General features: G+C 34.6%; 1 protein-coding gene across 1 annotated transcript; it reads right to left on the minus strand.

The window, feature by feature from the left end:
- Window positions 1-212: 212 nt before the first annotated feature.
- Window positions 213-12,833, minus strand: LOC128856739 (sodium/potassium/calcium exchanger 3-like). Its single transcript, XM_054092054.1, has 6 exons — window positions 12,500-12,833; window positions 7,170-7,475; window positions 6,714-7,049; window positions 4,709-5,014; window positions 4,433-4,642; window positions 213-701 (listed from the first exon to the last, which is right to left on the minus strand). The coding sequence occupies exons 1-6, from the start codon at window positions 12,684-12,686 to the stop codon at window positions 265-267; spliced, it is 1,782 nt and encodes a 593-aa protein (XP_053948029.1). The 5' UTR covers window positions 12,687-12,833; the 3' UTR covers window positions 213-264.
- Window positions 12,834-23,924: the final 11,091 nt, after the last annotated feature.

A 23,924-nucleotide genomic window follows, 5' to 3' on the forward strand; every position in this document is an offset into this window, starting at 1 on the left:
CCAAACGAAAATGGATGTCAGTTACCACCCACTTAAAGTACCACAAACGGACGTAAAAATATAAACTTTTATTGCTCTTTATTATTTTGTGCTTATCGTTTAATGAATATTCCCTTCCAATGTCAGTATTCAGCAAAAATTAAAGTTCACAAATCGAATTTTATTATGGAGCTCATTTTTATTTTATTTTTGAATTGATAACCAGTCGCAAGACTGCAATCAACAATCTTAAATAACTTTCAAAATTCTGCATTTCATGCAACTCTAATGCACACACACAGGTAAATTGACTGGAAAGAATACATTCAGTTCGATCAGTACAGCACAGACGATGAAACATAAATATAAAATCGCACAGATCCAGCCGACTTTGCGACCCAACTTAAAGCTATTCAATAGTAATGTGAAAAAGAGGCAAATTACGGAACCGAGTAGAAAAATCATGGAGTACGTGAGTCCACCTGAGTTGGGCGCCACCCACTTTTCATCAAGATGATTGGATAGAAAATAGGCTTTGATGAACCACGGTAAGCTGAGACAGAGCAATATGTCGAAAGTATTCGAGCCGATGGCATTGCTAATGCCCATAACGGCGTACCCCTGCTGCGTGACTATTATACTGGAAACAGCTTCTGGTACGCTCAGGCCGGCAGAGAGTATAGTGAGACCCATGACCGAGTCGGGTATGTCGAGCGTGTCACCTGGAAAAGAGGAGATATGAAATATGAAAAATTAGTTTTAATTAAATTATGTCTATGGCTATGTCTATGAGTAGACTGAGCTTCGGAAAACAATAAACAAAGAAAAAAGTTATGTACGTAAACAGAAGCGTTTTCTATAATCAGACTTAGTCTATTGGGGTGCGATGCTCGGAGTATGGATAAAGTTCATACTCTTCCTCTTCCGGACCTCTTAAGATTCATCAATGAATCCAAAAGATTCGCGGAAGAGTGACCTCAAACCAATTTTTCAGTCATACCTTCCATATAAAATATATCTTGTTTCTACATTCCTTCCACTGTAATCTATACGGGGGAAGTAGAATGGTCTTTCTGACCGAGTGCTTGTAGCTGTTCAACCCCCCAAAAACCTAAAATCTAAACAACTGAAGCCGAATTTTCTAGGTAATTTCGCCTTGACGTAATTTTTAGAAGAGCTTTGATAGAAAATAGGGTGGAATGAAAAGTTATTTTAGGTTAACGCAAGTACAGGAGATAATGAAAAGGAGAATAGGAAGAAGAGAACAATGTTATTCTAGCAGCATAAACATTCTGCTGTGGAAGTGACAGCCCTTGGTCAAATATAAATCCGGGTCGTTTCGGTTACGTAGAACCGACTGTCTTTCTGGCTGCTACATCAAAAGAAGAAAAGTTTGCAAATAAAAAAAAAAATTCTATGGTAGAATTTCGACAAGCTCAAGAATTCAGTCTCAGAGATTCACTGAGAGTCGATAACGCGATATGCGCATCCATCTGCACTCTTCCAACAGCGAGCGGGTACAATTTTAATATAGAGACAAACTAGTTGAGTTCAATCGAAAATGTAGAAGGAAGTATGAGCTTAGTCATTCGGAGTGTCGATATTTAGATCCAAAGCTCTGAAATTACAAGAAAGCTGATCTGAAATTGAGCTGGAAACTTTAGTTAAAAGAAAAAACGCTGGAAGTTTAAGTGGAACGATAAAAGAAAAGCAACAAAAAAATTTAAAAAAATATGAAGATAAAGGAGGAGGAAACTTTCTTCCTAAACCCGAACGGAAGCGCTTAGATGTTATCTGGGCATGGGTATTTTCGCAAATATCTAAACAAAACAGCGAAATCTGAAACCACTGAATGCATTTACGAAGATGCATCCATAGACGATGCAGATCACACAGTATTCAAATGTGAGAGATGGAAATCAGATTCTCAAAGCTGTCGAATTCAGGCTAGGTCCCTTAAGAGCAGACAACATAATCGAAAAAGTGGTAGAAACCGCAGAAAATTGGCAACTTATTAGTACCACTTAGAGAGTACCACCTGTGCGCCAAAAAACTTGACATGGGCAGAGATACTTAACCGGCATGCAAACCCCAACCTACTTATCTAATTAGAGGATAAGATGATAGCATGATGCGAGGTTCAAAACTGGCGACCTTGAACGCAGGGAGAGTAGAAGAGGCAGTCTTTATAAGAACGTCTGCTTGGATATTCTCTGTCTTCGATGAAATGCTATCGTTGTTCCGTGGCAGGAAACATCCAGGAGAGGAAGAAGAGGGTTTTAGTTTTAGTGCCACACCACTCACGTAGAACGATGGTCACTATATGGTGCGAAGGCATTTGAAACCCTACCTCCCCGACAATTATTCACTTTCTTACCAGCGCAAAGTTTTTAGGAATGCTCTGTGTCTCTGGACCCATAATATACACTCATAACATATTTCACAGGTAACTCGTTTAAGGAGCTACTGTACACCATAGCTACCGTCGCAGAGATGCTATTGGAATGTAGTGATGTCGGGCTATCAGAGTCAATTGCGACAGATGTTGTTGAGATGGATTTTTGTACTCCTGGAAGTACCTCCTATCCAGAGATATAAGAGAGACGATTGCTGTTTACTCAACCTAGCAATACTGACACTGGTTTCATAAAAAAAAGTTCCACAATTTTTAGAGATTTTCAGTTTTCATGCTCACAGGACGCTTTACTGCTCTGATATGATGCTCATTATTGGCTCAAGAGATTTGTAAAATGAGAAAATTGTAAGATTTCAAATTATATTAATTAACAGATGACACACTAACTAGTGTTACGTTTCGAAAAGTTAGTGTTTGCTATGGCACATTAGCGGGCAATCTTTTTTCAAAAAGAAAATATTTAACTACTTAAAAATTGGCATAACCCCAAACATGCCCAGTATATTTTTGTTATCCCTGAAAAAAGTCTACGAAAATGACTTGAAACACCTTTGACTTCAACAGAACGATACTTTACATCATATTGCCCGAGAAACCAGATATTTATGGTATTGAAGTAGTGTTTTGTAGTCGAATGCATGATTTCGAGGTTGTAAAAGACTTCGAATACTTATGAACCAGTACTAACAACGATAACAATGTCAGCCTTGAAATTCAACGTAGAATCTCTTGTGCCAACAAGTGTTTCTTTGGACTAAGTAGGCAATTGAGTAGTAAAGTCCTCTCTCGACGAACAAAACTAGCACTCTACAAGGCTCTCATCATGTCCGTCCTGACGTATGGTGCAGAAGCGTGGACGATGACAACATCCGATGAAGTGACGCTTGGAGTGTTTGAGAGAAAGATTTTGCGTAAGAAACTTTGACGTTGGAACTTTGCACGTTGGCAACGCCGAATATCGCAGGCGATGGAACGATGAGCTGTATGAGCTTTGCGACGACATAGACATAGCGCAGCGAATAAACATCCAGCGACTAGGCTGGCTGGGTCATGTCGTCCGTATTTGAGTATTTGATGCGGTACCAGCTGGTGGTAGTAGAGGAAGAGGAAGCCCTCCTCTGCGTTGGAAAGATCAGGTGGAGAAGGACTTGACTTCACTTGGTGTGTCCAATTGGCGCCAGTTAGCACGAGAAAGAAACGACTGGCGCGCTTTGTTAAACTCGGCCAAAATCGCGTAAGCGGTTGTCGCACCAATTAAGAAGAAGTGTTTTGTAGTAAGATTAGTTCTAGAAATGAATCTGAGCGCCCAAAGCTTGTGTAACTGGACATATTAGTACTATGTTTCTCGAGATTATTTGAAAACATTGCTCTTATGATAGATGCGAACAGGTTAACATCCTTAGAAATCAATCAACATAGAGCGTGACTTGCGGTTTCAAATACTCAAAAAAGTACTCGAGAAATAGTACTCCGCGATGACATACCTCTGATTGTAGCCACATTAGCACAATGCTTTTCAATCATTCTTGCCATGAAGCTCTTTATCGAATCAAAAAAGTTCTCCCTACTCGAACAGTTGAGCTTTTATTTTGTAAATGAACTACTATAATTCTTATTACTATTCATAAAGAAAGAAAACATTTCAAACACAATCAACTAACGGATCCATTGCTCGCTAGAATAATCTGCTTTAATGATTTTAATACAGATGATCATAAAACTTATGGCAAAATTTATGATAAACAAAACTTAATTTGAAGTTAACCTACAGTATTCAGTTATTTGAGTTACCAAGAGCAGATAATGCACAAAACAGGTACAACATTTTATAGCCAACCTGATTATAAAAGTGCTTTGCTGCAAGAATTGACCTTGGCAGTGAAGTAAAAAAGAGTAGGTGGAATTTTTGCGAATGTATTTAGATTGAAAACAGATAAGGAGTAATGAAGCAATAAACAGTTTTTGAAACTCAGTACCCTGGAATGCTCAGAAGCTACTAATTGTGGTGCATAAGCATCTAGCACTTCGACTACTCACCTATCACCGTTATCGCATAGGCCACCACATATGAGACCAGCGCAATCCACAAAATCGATGCCAACAAAGTTAGATATTTCGCCCGCGGATGTTTACGGCTATCCGGTACAGTTATGAACAGGAAAAACGTTATGGGCCAACGCAATAGAAAATGCAGCCACGAAGCGTCTTTGCGTTGCCAAGATATGGCTGCAAAATCTGTACAGTCATCTGTAGGGAAGAGAATATAAAAGAAGTGGATTGTATTTGCACAAATTATCTTATTGTACTACTTACTGCTATTAGCGACTGTCAAATTGCAGTTGTCATTTTGTGTCGAAGTAGTACGACAACTCTCAACGTCCTCCAAGCTGGAATATAGTCGGGTGGAGGAGTTGGAGACGTTAAAACGTACAAGACTGTTAATGCTATTCGCTGATACGAATTTATGGTTGGCAATAGTGGGACCATTTCGTTGGCCTTGACCCATTAACGGCGTTAGCTCGTTAACTTGCCGATAGGGCCGCACCAAATGCAGTTTACGGCGATAGCTGGATATGAGACGACGCGCTGAATGAGCCAGCTTATCGTTGCAACACATGACTGGAAGAGAGAGAGAGAGAGAGAGAGGGAAAGAGATGGAAATAATAAAAATTTAGAATTGATGAGCGGAAATGAAAAGAATTGAAAACCCTGGAAAATCGCCAGCGCTATAACCAGCCGCTTACAAGCTTTTGTCAAGGATCATATTCCGTATTTTCTGGCCAAAAATAATGCCAAACAATGAATTGCTCGAAAAAGCCAACATAGAGCTGCTAGACATTGGGATTAGAAGACAGAAATGGAAGTGGATTGGTCACACTCTACGCAAAGTAGACGATAACATAGCGAAGAAGGCAATGGAATGAAACCCACTCACAGCGAGAGAAAGAGCACCTGGCAGGCCAAGCGAAACTTAGAAAAGATCTGTGGAAATGAGGAAACTAGAAAGAAGAGTTGGTTGTATTGAAACAAACTTTAAACGCGATTCCCAAGGCGAATCTATTTAACTCTTTAAGTGCGACCCTGATCCCTGGAGAACGTCGTTGCACTTTTCGTGGGATCGACAACATTAAAGTTAAAGGATAAATGTAACCTGACTGAATGTAATCAAATATATTTTTAATGGGCTTTATTGAAGCATTCTAAATGTAACAACTTTTTTGTTACAATTTTGGCTTTCTTAGATCCAAGCAAGGCGAATCTATTAAAGGCGGTATCGGCAAATAAGCTGTTTTTTTTTCTTTCGCCGTGTTCATGTGGCTGTTAGTCCAGAATGAACCAAGGTGAATTCGTTTTTTGTTTTCTACTTTGCCAATACTTTGCTTTGACAATCGAACGCACAAAATATTGTTGTTGGTCTAGCGCCACCACCTTTGATAAATGCGCCTTGGATCCAAATAATCTTGAATTTTCATAAATTTTTCATCGCTCCTTTCTTTTTCAGTAATTTATGAACAAGTTTCCCTTCCCGAAATGGAATTTGTTAATCTACTCGCTGTGTGAGTCCATTTACCAATTGCCTGCGAAATTCCGTGACTTATATTTTTTGTCCGGTTACTTCTTGAAAATCTAATCACATACCCTATCAGAAATCAAAAACAGATTAACGAAACCAACGCTAGACTGAGTCTTGTCGAGGTCCTATGCTCCCGAGAGGAGTGAACAAGGAGAAAAAAAAATTCTTGAAAGCGGAATAGGGAATTAATCGCTGCTAATATTATATTAACGCATACTTAGAGAGCTGCTTTTTCTGCTGGCCGAGCGAAAAGGTCAGAAATAACAAAAAACCCTTCCATTCGCACTATCGTTGTATGTCTCTATCTCCAACTTCATGTGAGCTGTGCAACATAGTTCGACCTTTTCTTTTTCTTATTTACTTTCTTTTGTCGTGATATTTCTATGTACGAAGCGTTGTTGTTCGTCTAGCGCCAAAAACTTTAATGAATACGCTTTGGGGATTCCGAAATAATATCAGCTCAACAACTGATTCTGTAAAACTCGCTGATAGCCAAGTAAAGATATCGGGACATGCGCAATCTTCTGTAAACTCTAGAATTATTTACATGTAACAGGAGGCGCGCATTATACTAACACTTTATACTTTTTTTTTAAAGCTGAGTTTAATTCATAAAAATATTGCTCGAACTAAGAGGTAATTTCATAGCTCCAGAAAAAATGCAAATTTCGAGACATTTACTTATTAAAATTCGAAATTACTTTCTACGCTCACTGAACTAAATATTCTTTACCCGACACTTACCTGCCATATAGAAAAAGTATGCAACGAAAAGCAACATTGACTCATACCACATCACCTTGCCATCCCAGAGCGTACCGATCAACGCTACCACGGCCAAGCAATATATTACGCAATCGCGGCTCACTGGCCACCAATCCAAGCGCACGTATTGAGCCACACAGAGGCCACAACATGCCGGCACAGCCAATAAATTAAAAACAGACGAGCCCACAATTGCGCCAATGCCAATGTCACCCTTCGTCACGAATGTACCAATGCAGTTCATAAAGAGTTCTGGACTAGAAGTGGCAATTGCCATAAAAGTAGCGCCGACCACATCGGCTTGCATGTGCAGGGCTAATGGAGAAAAAAAGAAAGTGCAGAAATTTTAGACAAATATTAATGTATTGCATGCCAGTTAACGCGTTAGTAAAATATTTTGATATTTATATGCTGCTGTAATGCTTTAAAACACACCTTGACATATCAACTCGATGGCGGGCAAAAAATAATCATCACAAATTATCGCCAACAACCAGAAGCAATAGAATGCCAACAGTATATGCAGTGCGATCCAGCCGTGTTGGCGCTGCGTACGCGTCAAACCGTCTGTGGGGAATTCCAAGATTGCTGGCGCTGTGCAATTCGACTGCAGAGAGCCGACCGTTTGGACTGCTTCACTCACGTTTTCTGCCGCGTTCTCTAAATCAATGGCGCTTATGCTCGCAAGACTGAGTAGTTGCCTACTGGTAGTTGACTGTTGTACTCGTAGTTTGGGAGACACTGTTGTGAGAGTGATGCAGAGGTGATTGTATGTGGTTAATGAATGTATGTAGATGCGCATATGCATATTTATGTGCGTATTGTTTGTGAAAGGTGGTTTAAGTGAAGTTCATTTTAATGTGAAACTTTTAGCTTTAAACTTAAAAGCTCGCTGCTGGATTGAATTTAAAACTGCTATTTCGAATTTGATATTAAGCGTATGACTAATTGTAGTCGGTGTACACTTGAATGCTTGAGAGCAATGAATTGAAAATGAGATTGAGGATGGGTTTGAAATTAATTGCAATTAGTTGTTATTCTTATATTCTTAAAAAATTAGAAGGAAGTATAAGTAAGCATAACACAAATAGGTAAAATATAAATATTTTGGTCAGCAAAAATTCAAATACGCTGTAGAGGATGGATAATTCGTTAATTTATTATACAATGAGTTTTTGAAGTGAAACTTCTTAGGCGTCGATGGGCGAGCGAGAATGGAGAGTAAAATTTCAAGGCCATGTAACATTTTGGGCATTTTCGTTCCGCGAGAGAGAAAATAGATATAATTAGAGGAAAAGGAGAGAGAGCTATACCTTATTTGTATCTTAAATACACTTTAGGCTATTTTTCCTGAGTTTTTTCTTGTGGTTGCTGATTTCTAGTGAGAAATAACCCTGCCTACTTTTGGGCGCTTGTTTGTTAGTGCAAACTTGTAGGAAATATATTTTGGGTGCCTACTTTTTGGCGTTATATTTCCTTGGTGCCTACTGTTTGGGGCGTTTTTTGGTCCCAATTTTTTGGCGTTTTTTTGCGCTTATTTCCGTTTCCTGGCTAGTGCTTGTATGTATTATAAAGTGCTATCCATTCCGGTGTCAGATTTATTGCTATTGCCATGAGGTAATTTGTGCCGTTGCTGGGATACTGGAATCGCTGCGCTTGTGCGGGTGATAAACGCTCGGAATAGTGCGCGTTGTTGCCACGGTTTGTGTCAGGCGTTTACCTACACCGGTCGACCCTTCTCCGTTCTTTGTAAATTTTGTCTATTTGTATTCTCTGCAAATGTTGTAAATTTATTTAGATATATATTCTTTCTCTCTCTATCATTCTCTCTCGGGTCTCTCCCTCTTTCTTTATCTGCGCTGAAAGTTTCACTTCTGTTATGTGTACTACGCTACACGCACTTTCTTTTTTGCAATTGAGGTCATTGCATAAGAGCGGAATGATGTACGTATTGCTTCAAGCGATACAAGGCGTAACTGCATTGCCTCATATTTGTCTTAAGGCTTTGAATTTCATTTCATGTAAGACAATATACGCTTTTCATTACACTTCAAAAAATCGATTGAATTGCAATAAATTTGCGCTTTTTTAAAGACTTTAATGACTTTAATGACTTCAATATGGCAAATTATTAATTTTTGGTTTTTTATAATGCCCTCTTTAAAGTATGCGAAAAGTATCCTTAGAATTTTGTATCCCTTAATATGCTTGAAGAGTTGGGCTCACGAATATTGTTTGCTTCTTTTATAATAATTTTTCAATATTTCTCACTTAGACATAATACCTGTAGATTCACATATAATATAACTGGATTATCTCCTTTTTCAAGCTTAGCTATCAATCCGTAATTAAGAAGCCAAATTACACATAAAAAATACTTCTCCCCTGAAATCTGAGATTATAAAATAATTTCAGATTATAGAGGTGCTTTTTTCGGTACAGCCCTGTGTTTTCCGTGTTATTATTATAAGGAATGTAAGGAGAAACATCAAAGTAAAAACTAAATAAAATAGATGCCGGCGAAGAAAAGAGGTTTGTAGACGTAATTATAATAAAATTTTTATTACATATTTTTAATTATGCATTCATATTACAGTCGTATATTGTATATTTCTGAAGGAAATCAGTAGCTTTTCAAAAAATTTCCTTTTCAATTTGCAACAAACTTACTCGCTCAAATGATATTTCGTGTCAAATTTGAAATTTTAGATATTCTAATTTTTCTATACTCACAATTAATTTTGTATATGGGCATTTTCACGGTAACGGACGCGACATTTGTACGCTTTTAAGTGCGTCCAAAACAATGAAGACAAAGTAAAAGTTTATATATACTGATATTGTTTTAAAGGGCTGACGGAGTGCTAGATTTTAATATATACGGGAAAGATCGTTTACAAATAAGTACGGAGTTATAAGCAATTATAAAGTGATACGGACGCGACAAAAAATAGAAGTTTTTTTGAGGCGCATTCAGAAATATACAAAATTCAGCAAATTAAGGATTTTTATATATATACAATATATATGTTAATAAATTTAATAATAATTTTCTCTTCGTTTTTTTTAATTGAGTATAGAAGAAATACGGACGCGACATAGCGGACGCGACAAAATTTTCCATGAGCTAGGAAATAGAATTTTTTTCATTATAACACTTCAATTTTATTGAAAATAAAAGCTCAAGTAATATTACAGTAAAAACGACTTAAAAAATTAAGAAGAAAGTTATTAGTTTTTAGGATGGTCTATTTTAATTATTTTCTTTAATGAATATTCCGTCCGAGCAACTTCAATACATTTACTGTCGAAATATGAAAACCAATGCATACTTTTAACTCCTTTGATATTTGGAACTTTTTGCCATAACTCTGACAGTTGATTAGAAAAACTATCAATTTGTGTTCCAGAGATATACAAAATTTTAATTCCATCAATGTTGTTCTTAGCACATTCATAGAAGCATAAGGCATCACCGAGAATGATATTTCTTGCTTTTATGATTTGCCAGACTTTTCGTTTAACTACGGCACCTATTCCGTCTACAGCACCTTTGCCATGTGAAGTGGCGAAAAAATTCCACTCTAAGATTCCGCAATGAAATTCAGCTGCAAGTCTTGGAATACTGGAAATAATAAATTTATTTTTGAATTGGGAAGTGCTTCCATCAGAGAAAATATAAATGCTGGTAACTCCTTTGTACTGGTTTTGTAAGATATTGATAATTTTGGAAATAAAGCAGTAAACGTCGAATTTACTGTGAGTCAATCTAACACTGATAACAGCATAGGACTTGGTTTCACCAAGAACCCAAGCTACGCACGTAAACACTGTTACTTGGTTATATATAACTAAAGTCTTGAATTTCGTTTTGGCATGTCAAGCGATAATTTTCAGCAAAATCAACTTGAATAACAATTTCATTAGCTGCTAAAAATTTTTCTTTTTAATTTCAAAGTAATTTTGTTGGTGACGTTTAATAAAACAATGCATTTTAAAAGCTGGTAGCTGAACCTCTACATCATGAATTAAGTCGCTTAAAGGATCCATAGTGTAATTCAAAGTTATGCGATCGTCTACTTTTCTCCACTGTTTCCATTTGATTTGCGTATCAAATTGATTAATAAACTGTATTGGAACTACCGATAATCTTTTTCGGTACACTTGCTTTCGTTTAGCTTCTTTCTTCTTGTATTCCTGTCATTCATCGACGTTTTCTTTCATTTTCTCTCTATATTTCGTTGTTATTGCTTTTCTTGTTTCTTTTGCCGTTTTTGCCATCTATAAAATTTTAATCTTGTGCAATCTCTACGACTTTATTTAAAATTTAAGGTTCGCGGTAACGGACGCGACGAATTTCAAACACAATAAATTGTATTAATCGTTTTTGTCGAGAGTCAATGGCTACTTTTCCTAAGTGAAATAAGTTATTTGCTTAAAGTCTGAAAGCAATTTATACTTCAACACTTTTTGCACTAATGAGAACAATAAATGCTATTTTTCGGTAACGGACGCGACATACGAATATAAGCAGAAGTAATCAAAAAAAAAAAAAACTACCGTTATTCGATCTCCACTAAGTCTCTCTGCTTGTTAAACATTATGTTACTATCAGTAGAAGATTTTTAAATTATAAAAACATCAAACATCAACATTTTACAAGGAAAAAAGTTGGTATATTTGGTGAAAAGAGTTAGATTTTTGTAAATTTTGTATATTCGTTGTATATTTCGGGTCAAAATTAAAAGAAAAGAAAAATTCTTTTATATTTATAAAGTAAACCCATTAGAGATTTATTATTCATCAACAAAAAGTTTTCAGGAACAGTTTGAGTTTTGCACTCGTGGTTGACCTTTTTGTGAAAATGCCCATATATATCATTATTTATATTTGCATATATGTATATAATCGCCGTGTACATACTTTGTTAAAGGTTCCGCTGAGTTCCTGTTCAAATTTGTGGAGTGCGCCTTGATACTGTTCGACCAATGGCCAAAAGTAATAACTTAATATAGTTTTCTTTTCAATCTTAAAAGCTCTTTAAATTCTGGGGAGTTGTTTTTAATCTAGTACTTATGGAACTACTCCTTTTTACACTAGTCCTTTTTAGACTAGTCTGTTTTGCATTACTCCGTTTTTGCATTACTTTTCAACTAATCGGTTTCACTGTCATTTAAAAATTTTGGTATTTTTATTTTATGAGGGCAATACCAGTTTTACACTAGTCCTTTTTAAACTAGTCCGTTTTGACCTACTCCATTTTGAACTAGTTTTCAACTAGTTTAAAAAGTTTGCTATTTTTATTCTATTATGGCGATACCAGTTTAACCTTTTGCCATAGAAATTTGTTGCCCAAAGTCGGTGACTGTATCGTCTAAATAAATTTATAACGATCTCTTGCTTGTGCCTATACACGCCTTGGCCTATCATTGCTTATTATAAAATATAATTTCGAATTTCGCATGTGTTTGCAGCTATAATTTTTTGCAACCTCAGTAGACGTTGTTTAGGGATTTCCTCCAACTGTCTATTTCTAGCAGCGAATTCCGTAATAAAATTAACTATTGCTTCTATTTGCCTTTACTTCGCACCTTTAATAAGAATTAGACATACATATCTGAACGGGTAGATTTTTGGGGAATTATGGCTACTCACTGCATACATACATATGTGAATGTACTTTTAATATAAACTTTACTACTCATTTTTAAGCCTCATTTCAAAAATTCTTCCCCATACTACGAGTACATATATATATTTCTCACCTTTTTGAGCTCGACCTCGCCAGACACCATCAAACAACAGCGTATTAATGTAAAATAGCAAAATTACACCAACAAAAATACAATAACGTAATTTTTGCCACAATTTCCATTGTTTTCGCTTTGATGTGGCAAAAACGCTTTTCACGAAAGCGCGACTTTCACTTTTTCCCAACAAATTTTCGCCCATTATTCGCAGCGCAAGATGTAATGGCAATCTCGTTTGAGTTTTAAAACGCAACTACTGTCTATTTTTTTTTCTCCAAATACGAGCAAATATTTCTATTTTTTATTTAAGAAACACTTCACTTCACTTTGATGCGGTTTGGTAGTAGCCTTGCTGCTTATCCGCGTTCTAAAATGCGTTTCAGGGATTAGCGCAGCATTTATACGAGTAGCAGCAACGCATAGCAGCCCAAGCTGAGTTTTGTGTATTGTTTATCGCCGAAACAATGAATTTCCATGATAAGCGCTATTGTTGTTTCAATGGTCGTTAGAAATATGTAAACAAAAATTGATTGTGTATGTATATATGTGTACATGTATGCATGTATATTAACTAAGTGTGGGTGTAGCACGTGCGTGGAAAATTTTAGGTTGACACAGCGGTAGACTCATAGTATGATCATAATTATCGCCTTGGCTACCTTGGCTACTTCGACCAAAAGCGGCTGCAGGTAGGCCATTTTGCGGCATCCTTTGAATTTTCGAGAATACTCGATTTCAGCCAAAAGCGGGAAATTTAGGTAGTGCAAAATTCTTCTGTTTCTTAAAAAACAGGTTTTATAAGCATAGTTTTCTTTAAATAAAAAAAATATATATTTTTCTTTTTGTTTTTTGTAAATTATATTCTTCTCAGCTTTTATCAAAATTTTTTTTTTGTTATTTGCGTTTTTTTAGAAAGAAGAATATATCTATACCACTCGTATAAAGGTGAATGTCTGTACGTTGTCCGCGCATCACTACGAAACGACAACACCAAATGGCGTAAAAATTTTTATACATTCATATTTTCACCCAATGAAGGTTATAGGCATGTTTTTATAATGAATTCCATAGCCCCCAGGCCGCGCCACCACTCTCATTCGTCACTAATAATAGAATATTTGCTTAAATTTAATCTAAAAATTTTAGTTTTTCCTATTTCCCACTATTTATAGCACACCCTAGACTTCATAATCCGCATAAGCTGTTCAACTATGACCCAAATGCAAAGTTCAAAAACGGTTTGAGATAGAAAACTAATAAAAATAATTTTGCTTGATATTTTTCTGATTGGTTGTTTTGATTTTATTCAACGAGGCATAGCAACGGATACCGGGTATTGTAATATTATGGTTATTAATAAAAAAATATTTTCTATGAAATTATTGTTATTGTAATTCTTCTACTATATATACATATCCTAAATCCCTCAAAACTACTCCTACGCGAGCGGGGCCGCGGGTTAAAGCTAGTGAATGTATATGTATATTAAAAAAAAAGAGAAGTATAAGCCAGTTAACCGAAATACAAAATTTTTCTTATATAAGTTTAGTTTTGCTGAACTTTTACCAACAATTTTTAGAATTTGGTTTTTTACAAAATTCTTTATGGCACATTTATAATCGTTGGAGAAATGAAAGGACATTTTCGTATAAAAGAAAATATGTTTTATTTTTATTTACTCTTTTTCGCTTGATTTTCTCGTTTGTTTTTATTTCATAGAAGAAAAATACTTAAAATCTTTTCTTATTTTTATGTGTTAGAAAAATAGTTTTTTGTTTTAACATTTTAGAAAATATGGAAACATATTTCAGAAACCTTGTTTGATCAAAAATTATTAGTATTAATAATATTTATAACAACCTTTGTTTAAAAGAAAAAATGTTTTATTTACTTTAAAGATATTTTTTTGCTGGTATTTTTTCGTTTAGTTTTATTATTTAGAAGATAGAAAAATTAAACCTTTTGTATTTTTTTCTTGTTTCAACATTTAGAAAATAGAAAAATATTTATTTCAGAAAAATTTTTGTGATAAAAATAATTTTTTGAGAAATGAAATCTGAATTTTCGTTTTTAAAAGGAAAATATAATATTTTTTTTGTTTTTATTTGAAAAAAAAAATTATTTTTGTCACTTGAATTTTTTCGTTTGTTTTTATTTTTTAGAAGACAAATATTTTAAGTCATTTTGAATTTTATGTTTTAGAAAAAAATAGTTTTTGTTTCAGCTTCTTAAAAAATATAGCAATATATATTTCAGAAAGCTTTTTTACAAAAAAGTTATTTATGGAGCACTAATAATTGTTTGAGAAATGAAAGGATATTCTTTTTTTATGAAAAAACAATTTTTCGCTTGAAGTTTTTTGTTTATTTTTATATTTTAAAACACAAAAGATGTAAACATTTTTTAATTTAGTGCTTTTGTTTAGGAAAAATATATTTCTGTTTTAATTTGTTAGAAAACATAAAAACCTTTACCTTAGAATTTTTTTACAAAAGTTATTAATGAGCAATAATAAATGTTCCGGAAATGAAAAGACATTTATTGCGATTTTTTATTTTTTTAAAAGAAAATATTTTTTTATTTTTATCAAAAAAATTTACGCTTGAATTTTTTTTGTTTTTTTGTTCTTTTTTAGAAGACTAAAAATTTAAAACTTTTTGTATTTTTTTTGTTTGTTTTTAGAAAACGGGTTTTACGCTTGATTTTTTTGTTTGTTTTTTTTTGTTCTTTTTTAGGAGAGTAAAAATTTAAAACTTTTTGTATTGTATTTTTTTTATAAAAATTATTTATGGAAAGCAGAATTAGAGAAATGAAAGCAGAACTTGATTTTCACTTTTTTATTTATTAAAGGAAAAATATTTTTCTTTTTTAAAAAGGAATATTTTTGTAAAGATATGAAAAAATTTTAAATTTTCAAATTTTGCATCCATCATAGCGGTCGCCCCTGGGCAGGCAACGACGAGCTGTCGAGTGTATTTCTGTCATGAAAAAGCTCCCGATAAGAAACCATCTGGTGTCCGGAGGCGGCATAAAACTGTAAGTCGCTCCATTTATGGAAAAACATCAAAACTCTGTCAGGAGGAGCTCTGTTAAACACCTAATAACGAGTGTAAGTGCCATTGTATATATATATTTAAATACATATATATAAGATTATTCTATAAAATGTAAATTTTTATTCATTATTCAAAGGATAGTCAACTTCTCTCCACTTGTAATGATTCAGCAGACTTTGTATAATTAAGGAATTATTTTCAATAATTTAGTTTTTAGAAAAAAAAACAATGCTTCAATCCTTCTTTATTGATATATTTTAGGTAAAATATTTCCTAAACTATTTAATTTTTTTCATACTATTAAAACATTGTTTTATAAAATATTTGTAATACTGCTCACTCTAATGCTTCTTTGTAGTCAACAGTAAGGTAAATATTCACCAAATCACGTTTAATGTAATTTTCAGACATAGTTGTTTAATCAAACTTGGATTAAATATCCATCATATAAAAATGAAAGTCGAATATTTCGCTGTATTTTTTTAACATTTCATAGATAACTATATATCTCATATTTATACTCATATCTTATTATTTTTCGTAATCTTGCAGCGCGATATAGGACTGCAAGAGAAGTATATACGGCTATTTCGGCTTCACGAATTTCGCACGCCATCCGACAAACTGAGTGCTGCACTATTCGGATGGCTACCTTGCGTTTACGCATTAATTGGTTCTGGTCCGTTATTTCCGACTAATCTCCGATCTGAAAATTTTTCATTTTAATAATTTTTCTTGTAAAGAAACATCCATAAATTGTCAAATATCTGCACTAATTTCCAATGCTAAGGGCTTGCGTTCAAAATAATTATTTGTTTTTTGAATTCAGGTAGATTTGTTTTCACTCTTTCATATTTTTTCTGTCAAAAAAGTACCAGCAATTGTTAAACAAAACGCAAAATACTTGATTAAAAAAATCAATAAACATAGTTATCAAAGCACCCTTTAAACACGTTTGAAGAGATCATCTTCAGCTCCTTCAGCGAAATCTCCTTAATGGCCTCTACCGACTCAAAGCGGCATACGCGGAGTTTTGGGAAAAGGAAAAAATTCTGCAACATTTTCAACGATTCGGCACACGACATCCCGTTCAAAACACAAAATTTAAGACAAATTCTTTGGTCGATATTTTTTCCATAATTTCCAGTAGTTTCCATAATCCAATTCTTGTAGGGCCTCTATTTGTCGAAGACTCTGAAGCAAAGCAATCAGACACCCGAGCAAGAAAGAGGTCGCACAGTGGTGAAGCTAACCACACGTGACATATTGGCGCTGCCACTACCTCATACCTGAAGGCTAAACTAATTATTAAAAAATAACAGCTCACAACAGCAACAGCAAAGTAATCCGATAAAAAAACGGCAAGTAAGCATAGGGTTTTAATTTTAAAATTTCTTTTAATGTTGGCTGCGCTATCATTATGATTGATAAGCTTTTTTAAGTGCCAATTTTAAATCACTTTGTCATACATACTTGCACATGTGTGTGTGTGTGCAATAAATAAATGATAAATATAGTTTACGCATTTCAAAGTTGATCTCCCTGATTTGACTTGGCAGCCACTTACCAACGCAGGCAATGGCATTGATTACACTATGCAACGAAAAGAATTTACCGCCGTCATAAATAGTTATTAGCATTAATTGACGGGAAATAAAGTAAACAAATATGAAAGTCAACATAGTCCTTGGTAATATTAGATGCCTGTACCCGGCTAAGTGAGAGCAGAGTGGGTAGGGCAAGTAAATCTAAACTGAACAACGTTGAGGGATCGTTATTATATACTTTAATGTAAACTCAGTAAAAAAATATATTAATTTGTTGCTTAGTGTAATTATATAAGACAAAATAATCAACTTGTTTTTTTATTTTTTAATTATTATCAGCATTTACGTTATTGTTATATACAATCGATAAATCATTTTGTAAATTAATGCGTTACTTGTCGATCAAAAAGTGAAATCAAAAGCTTACAAATGACGTCCGAACTTTTTGGAAATAAATTTTCAGAAATACCTTTACATACGTCATAATTAATACAGTATTTTCTGCCTAATTCCAGTAGATAACTGGTCAGGTAATTAAAAAATGTTTTCTAGTAGTGAGTAGTAGCGTATATTGAAGGTGTGGAAAGGCGATAGACTTCTGTGTTGTTGGTACTTACCTGTATAAACCTTAGTATATTGCGACTGTTGAGCGATATCCTTTTTCTTATGTGATTTTTTTATTCCTTTATTATTCCACTTGGGAATATAGGGCTTCACTAAAAAATTCATATCTTATTCGATTCACAGCTGTTCGCTTTCCGACATCCCACGTTCGGTTAACTGCTTTTATAGTAAATCACGAAGGTTAGAACTTCTTCTTCTTTATTTGCTATTTGTAATCGAATGTAAGCGATTACACAATTTAAATACATTTTTTTTGTCTATGTTTTTTTTTTATTTAAATTTTGAACTCTATTTGAGAATAATTCGCGATCTCTAGTTGCTTCCAAGAGGGGGCCCAAATGTGGTATACCGGTCCACTACCTTATGTTCCTCAACCAAAAAAACTGCTTACGCCCGATACATTTTCTCCCTTCAATCTTGGTTCATGGTATATTGAGCAATCTCCGGAGAAGCCACATTTCAAATGCTTCCAGTCTATTCATGTCGGAGAGTTTTATGGTCCATATGTCCATGCCATATAGCAAAACTGACCATACATAGCGTTTTATGAAGCGCATTTTTAGTTAAAAATGGCCGCCGTAGCCGAATGGGTTGGTGCGTGATTACCATTCGGAATTCACAGAGAGGTCGTTGGTTCGAATCTCGGTGAAAGCAAAATTAATAAAAACATTTTTCTAATAGCGGTCACCCCTCGGCAGGCAATGGCAAACCTCCGAGTGTATTTCTGCCATGAAAAAGCTCCTCATAAAAATATCTGCCGTTCGGAGTCGGCTTGAAACTGTAGGTCGCTCCATTTGTGGAACAACATCAAGACGCACACCACAAATAGGAGAAGGAGCTCGGCCAAACACCTAACAGAAGTGTACGCGCCAATTATTTTTTTTTTTTTATTTTTAGGTAAAGACTGAAGTCGCGATGTTTTACGACTTTACCATATATAAGAGATGCCAATTATGCCATTTCGATGCGACATCTTATTTTTGTTTGGGCATCCCAGTTTTCATTCAGAAGACAACCAAGTTATTTAAATTTATTTACTCTTTCTACAGGAGCATTGTTGATTGTTAAATAAGTGTTGTTGTACGTATTTCTTCTGCTAACAACCATGAATTTAGTTTCGCTGATGTTGATTTTGAGGCCGTATAGTTGACTGTGCATTGCAACTTTGTCGATCAGTTTTTCAAGGCCAGTCGAGCTGTCACATAGTAGAGTTGTATCGTCGGCGTACCTGATGTTAATTATTTTATTACTTTCATACTATACTCAATGTTTTCTACTGCTTCCTGAAATATTCTTTCGAAGGTTAGAACGTCTCGAAGTATTTCGTGGACGTCCGTGTCCTGGAGGGTTGCATTCCAACGCTGTTCTGCTGATGCTTTCCCTGTCCTTTTCGAGAGTGTGTGCGATCCATCGCCATTTACGACCTCCCTTGGATTGGATCTTATGTGTTGATGAGGCTCTAAAATTATTTTTTGGTTTATCGCCAATACCAAAAAAAAATCTCTTTCATTTGCGAGGTGGCTTACACTGCCTTCAATTTCCTACAGCGCAAGAAAACAGCAACCGGCAGAGATTCTCTTTTATTGACTTTTTTCCAGTCTTTTGCTGATGCTGTTTATGATGGTTTCTGTTGTTGTTGTTGAAGTGGTTGAGTATTTCTACTGAAATAATTCTAATTAGCGACCATCACTTGTATGATGATGTCTTGTGTTTTCCCAGTTTTTTTGTGGTTTCTAAGCCAAACCCATTTTGTGAGATGCTGATTTCTAACTTGATGGTTTCTAACTAGATAAAATTTTCCCAAATTCAACAGCGCTGCTTGCACCATTTTGAGATGACGCTTTGTGCATTGCCAGCGGGTACTTTGTTTTACTCTTAACCGATTTTATCTGACTTTAGCATCAGCTCTAAATTGATTCCTTATGCTTAGGGTGAAATGAGGGCGCTTTGACTGTGCGCTGAGCTTGGGATATGTCATATAAAAACAACTACCAATGAGAATTTTTGCAAACCCCCTTTTTATGATGAATGTTTTAATCGTTTTAATGACTATAATTTGTACGTGGAATGTCGGTTGTCTTAGAAGGAAATAAAAAACTATAATTATAGTTACCGGAAAAAATTGTTAGTTTTTAAACAGGCCTTTAGTTAGTAAAAAGCCTTTATTGATCCTGCTAGGTAGACCAAGATAAGTTTCAAAAGAGTAAATTTACTTAGACAGTTAGTGTGCAGCTTAGACTTTCACCTTTTAGAAAAATTGTAGGATACGCTGTGCGTAAAGTTCTTGCAAATGGGCGTCGACACAGTAGAGTAAACCACCTCAAACCCGCTTGTAAGCTCGCATTTGACTAAGAGTAGTTAAAAAATGTTTCGTAAATTCTATGCTGATTGGGAATCGAGTAGGTCATAAAAAGTGTTTTCTGCCAACTACAAGTGGAGTACGTTAAAGGAATGTCTCGCAAAACACCTGTATTTTCGAAAATTTTGTAATTGAATGTTCATGAAAAAATCATAAAGGTATTATTTTGAGCTCACATACTTATTATAACAATAAATTGAAATGAAAAAAAACATGTGCTAAATAAAAAAATAAAATTAAGAAAAAGTAATTAAAAACTAATATATATAAAAAAACTAAAAAAATTATTAAAAACAAATTTTAAAAAAAATTTAAAGAAAAAATAATTAAACAAAATAATAATAAAAAAACAAAAACAAGGAAAAGTAATTAAAAAAAACTAAAAAAATAATAATTAAGAAGCAAATTAAAAAACAAAAACAAATTGCAAAAGAAAACACAATTTTAAAAAATTAAGAAATGTATTTAAAAAATTATGAAAAAAGTAATTAAAAACAAAATTAAAAACAAAAACAATTAAAAAAAAATTATTTAAAAAAATTTAAGATTGAAAAAAAATATAAAAAAGCTTAAAAAAATAATTAAGAAGAAAATTAATCAAAAATTAAAAAACAAAATATTTAAAAATAATAATTAAAAAAATTAAGAAAAAGTAGTTTAAAAAAAATATATAAGAGAAACCATAATAATTAAAAAAAACTAAAGAAAAAAAGTTAAAAAAATAAAAAATAAAAAGAAAATTAAGAAAAAGTAGTTAAAAAATATATCAGATCTAATCAGCTCTAATAGCATCTTGCTGTACTAAGTTTTAAAAAATTGAAATCACCAGGTCCTGACAACATCATTCCAGCAGAACTTCAAGAAGGACTGGAAATTCTACTGCCTTGGTTAACAAGGATCTTTAACAAGTGTTTAAATCTCTCTTACCTTCCGACAATTTGTAAGAAATCGAAGGTAGTATTCATTCCGAAAACGGGGAAACCTTCACACTGCAAACCAAACGATTTCAGGCCCATTAGCCTAACCTCTTTTTGCATAAAGGCTTTTGAAAAAGTCTTAGATGAGCAAATCAAAACCCAACTTGATACTAAGTTGATCTCTGAGGCACAACACGCCTACACTAAAGGTAAATCGACTGAAATGGCACTTCATTCACTGGTGCAAACAGTGGAAACTTCCCTTCACAATAAGGAGTACTCTCTTGTCGCTTTGAACCCAAAGCTATTTTGTCTGAAATTGCCAAATTGGGTATTAATTACTCCATCCGAAAGATGATCGAACAAATGCTCCAAAATAGACTAATCACTTCAGAGCTTGGGCTAAGCCGCATGAGAATGTTCGCCGTCAAAGGCACTCCTCAAGGCGGAGTAGTTTCACCCCTTCTCTGGAATCTCGCTGTAAACAGTTTGTTTCGAAATTTCGAAAAAGCAGGCTGCAAGGTTGTAGCCTATGCAGATGACATTGCTCTCTGCGTGTCAGGCAAACACCTGAATACCCTCACTGAGCTCATGCAACGCTCAATCAATATTCTGTCAAAATGGTGCACCGACTGAGGACTAAATGCGAATCCAGCAAAGACAGATCTTGTTCTCTTCAATAGGAAACAACAATCTCCTCCACTGCAAACAATAACTTTAAAAGGGAATCATTACTTCTATCAGATTCAGCTAAATATCGAGGAGTTATTCTAGATAGGAAGTTGAGTTGGAAATTGAACATTGAAAACAGATGTAGGAAAGCTTTCATAGCTCTTTATACTTGTAAGAAAGCTATAGGCAAAACCTGGGGTTTTTCACCTCGTATCATTTATTGGTTATACACCTCGATCATCAAAACGATACTCTTCTACGGTGTGGTTGACAGCATTCGAAAAACGGTGGACAGCACTCGAAAAACGGTGTAGAGTAGACACAATTGATCGAGTTCAAAGAACAGCCTGCCTCCTGATAACAGGATGCTTAAGTACAACACCTACTAAGGCCTAAATACGTTGCTTTACTTGTTCCCTATCGATCTGGCTGGTAAAGCGATTGCCGCGACACGCATGACTGCTAAATCGAAATGGAATAAGTATCCTGACCATTCGGCCATACTGAACAGGAACACTGTTATCTCTTCCGACATAGACTATCATGTAAGTCTTTCATCACCACCCTTACTATTCTCCTGTTCACTTCCAACCAGGGAAGAATGGAAAACAAATCTTACCGAAATCGATGGCCCTCTGATTATATATACAGATGGTTCAAAACAAGACGGGAAGGTGGGATTTGGAATCTTTTCCAATTCCCCTCACATCAATCTATCATTTAGATTACCCGACTACTGTAGTGTATTCCAAGCTGAAGTATGCGCTACCTGGTATGCTGCGAAAACTCTCTTAGAAAAGAGAATATCACTAGAGGATATCCGCTTTTTCACCGACAGTCAAGCGGCCGTTCGAGCCGCTTATTTTAAAATAATTTAAAAGAATTTGAGAAAAAAGTAATTAAAAAAATAAATATATAAAATATAATTCAGAAGTAAATTAAAAAAAAAATAATTTAAAAAAATTACAAAAAAAATAAATAAAAAAAAATTAAGAACAAAAATCAAAAAAATACGCTTATACAAACGTTGGTTATTAGATGTAGGAATGTAAGGAATTAGAAAATAGGTCAGCAAGTATTTTAGATGATAGTTCGTAAAAAAATGAAACAATTGCTTGGCAAATACGCTAGAAAGTGCACTATCCTTCGACAAAAAAAAAAAAAACAAAAATTAGCTCATTCGACTTTTTGCATAGCTTAGGGACTGAGTCCATAGCCTATTGGGAGCTCTGATAGTGTGTTTGTCTATAAGCATCTTACAAGCTCCTAAAGGTATATGTTAGCTTGATTTTATTCATTTAATCTTGTTATGTATAATAAAGTATGAAATTCACGTGGTAGATAGCAAGTGGGTTTTCAAATGTGTGTAGTTGCCAGATTTTTACAAACTCCGCCTCAACCCAATTGCTTTACAGTATTGTATGAATAAAAAAAAATAACACTTCAAAATTTTTCTTACAATACATTATACAATTAAAAAAAATACATCGAAAAAAAATTTTATCGGCTCGATACAACAAAAAAATTTAAAAAAACATATTCAAAATTTCAGCTTCATAGCGCCAGTTAGGTATTCGTGCCGGTCCTTGGGAAGATTCTTCGTAAGTATATCCGCTACATTATCTTCTGACGGGACATATTCAATATTTAATTCATTTCCATGATATTTGTCTCGAAGGTAATGGTAGCGAATGTCGATGTGCTTGCTTCGCTGATACACAATTGGATTTTTTACTAAGAATTGCGCACTCTGGTTGTCGAACATGATTGTTGTTGGCTTCTTAGTGTATTCATGCAGCAGACTTCTATGAAATGTAACTTCTTTTGCCCCGGATCACATTGCGATGTGCTCCGCCTCCATAGTACTAAGTGAAACCACCTTTTGTTTTTTGGATTCCCACGGAACAAAGCGAATCCACTGTAAGATTTTCTACCCGTACTATCAGAAGCCCAATCAGCATCTGTAAAGCAAATAAGACTATGGCTGTTAGGTAGAAAAGTGAATGTACCCTGAGGCCTAGATTTCAGGTATCTAAGCACTCTTTTTGCTGCCAACATATGCTCTCTATGTGGATGTCCATGAAATTGAGCTAGTTTGGATACCGTGTAAGCGATGTCTGGTCTCGAAACGGTATCCAAGTATGTCAAACCACCAACAAGCGATTGATAGTTTTTAGTTTCGTAGCCAAAACAGTCTGGATCTGAGCATTTACCCAGAACTGTGCCGCTAGCGAATGGCGTTGACGCTCCTTTGCATTCATCAAT

Source organism: Anastrepha ludens, chromosome 3 (genome assembly GCF_028408465.1).
Source record: "Anastrepha ludens isolate Willacy chromosome 3, idAnaLude1.1, whole genome shotgun sequence".
Classification (NCBI taxonomy): Eukaryota; Metazoa; Arthropoda; class Insecta; order Diptera; family Tephritidae; genus Anastrepha; species Anastrepha ludens.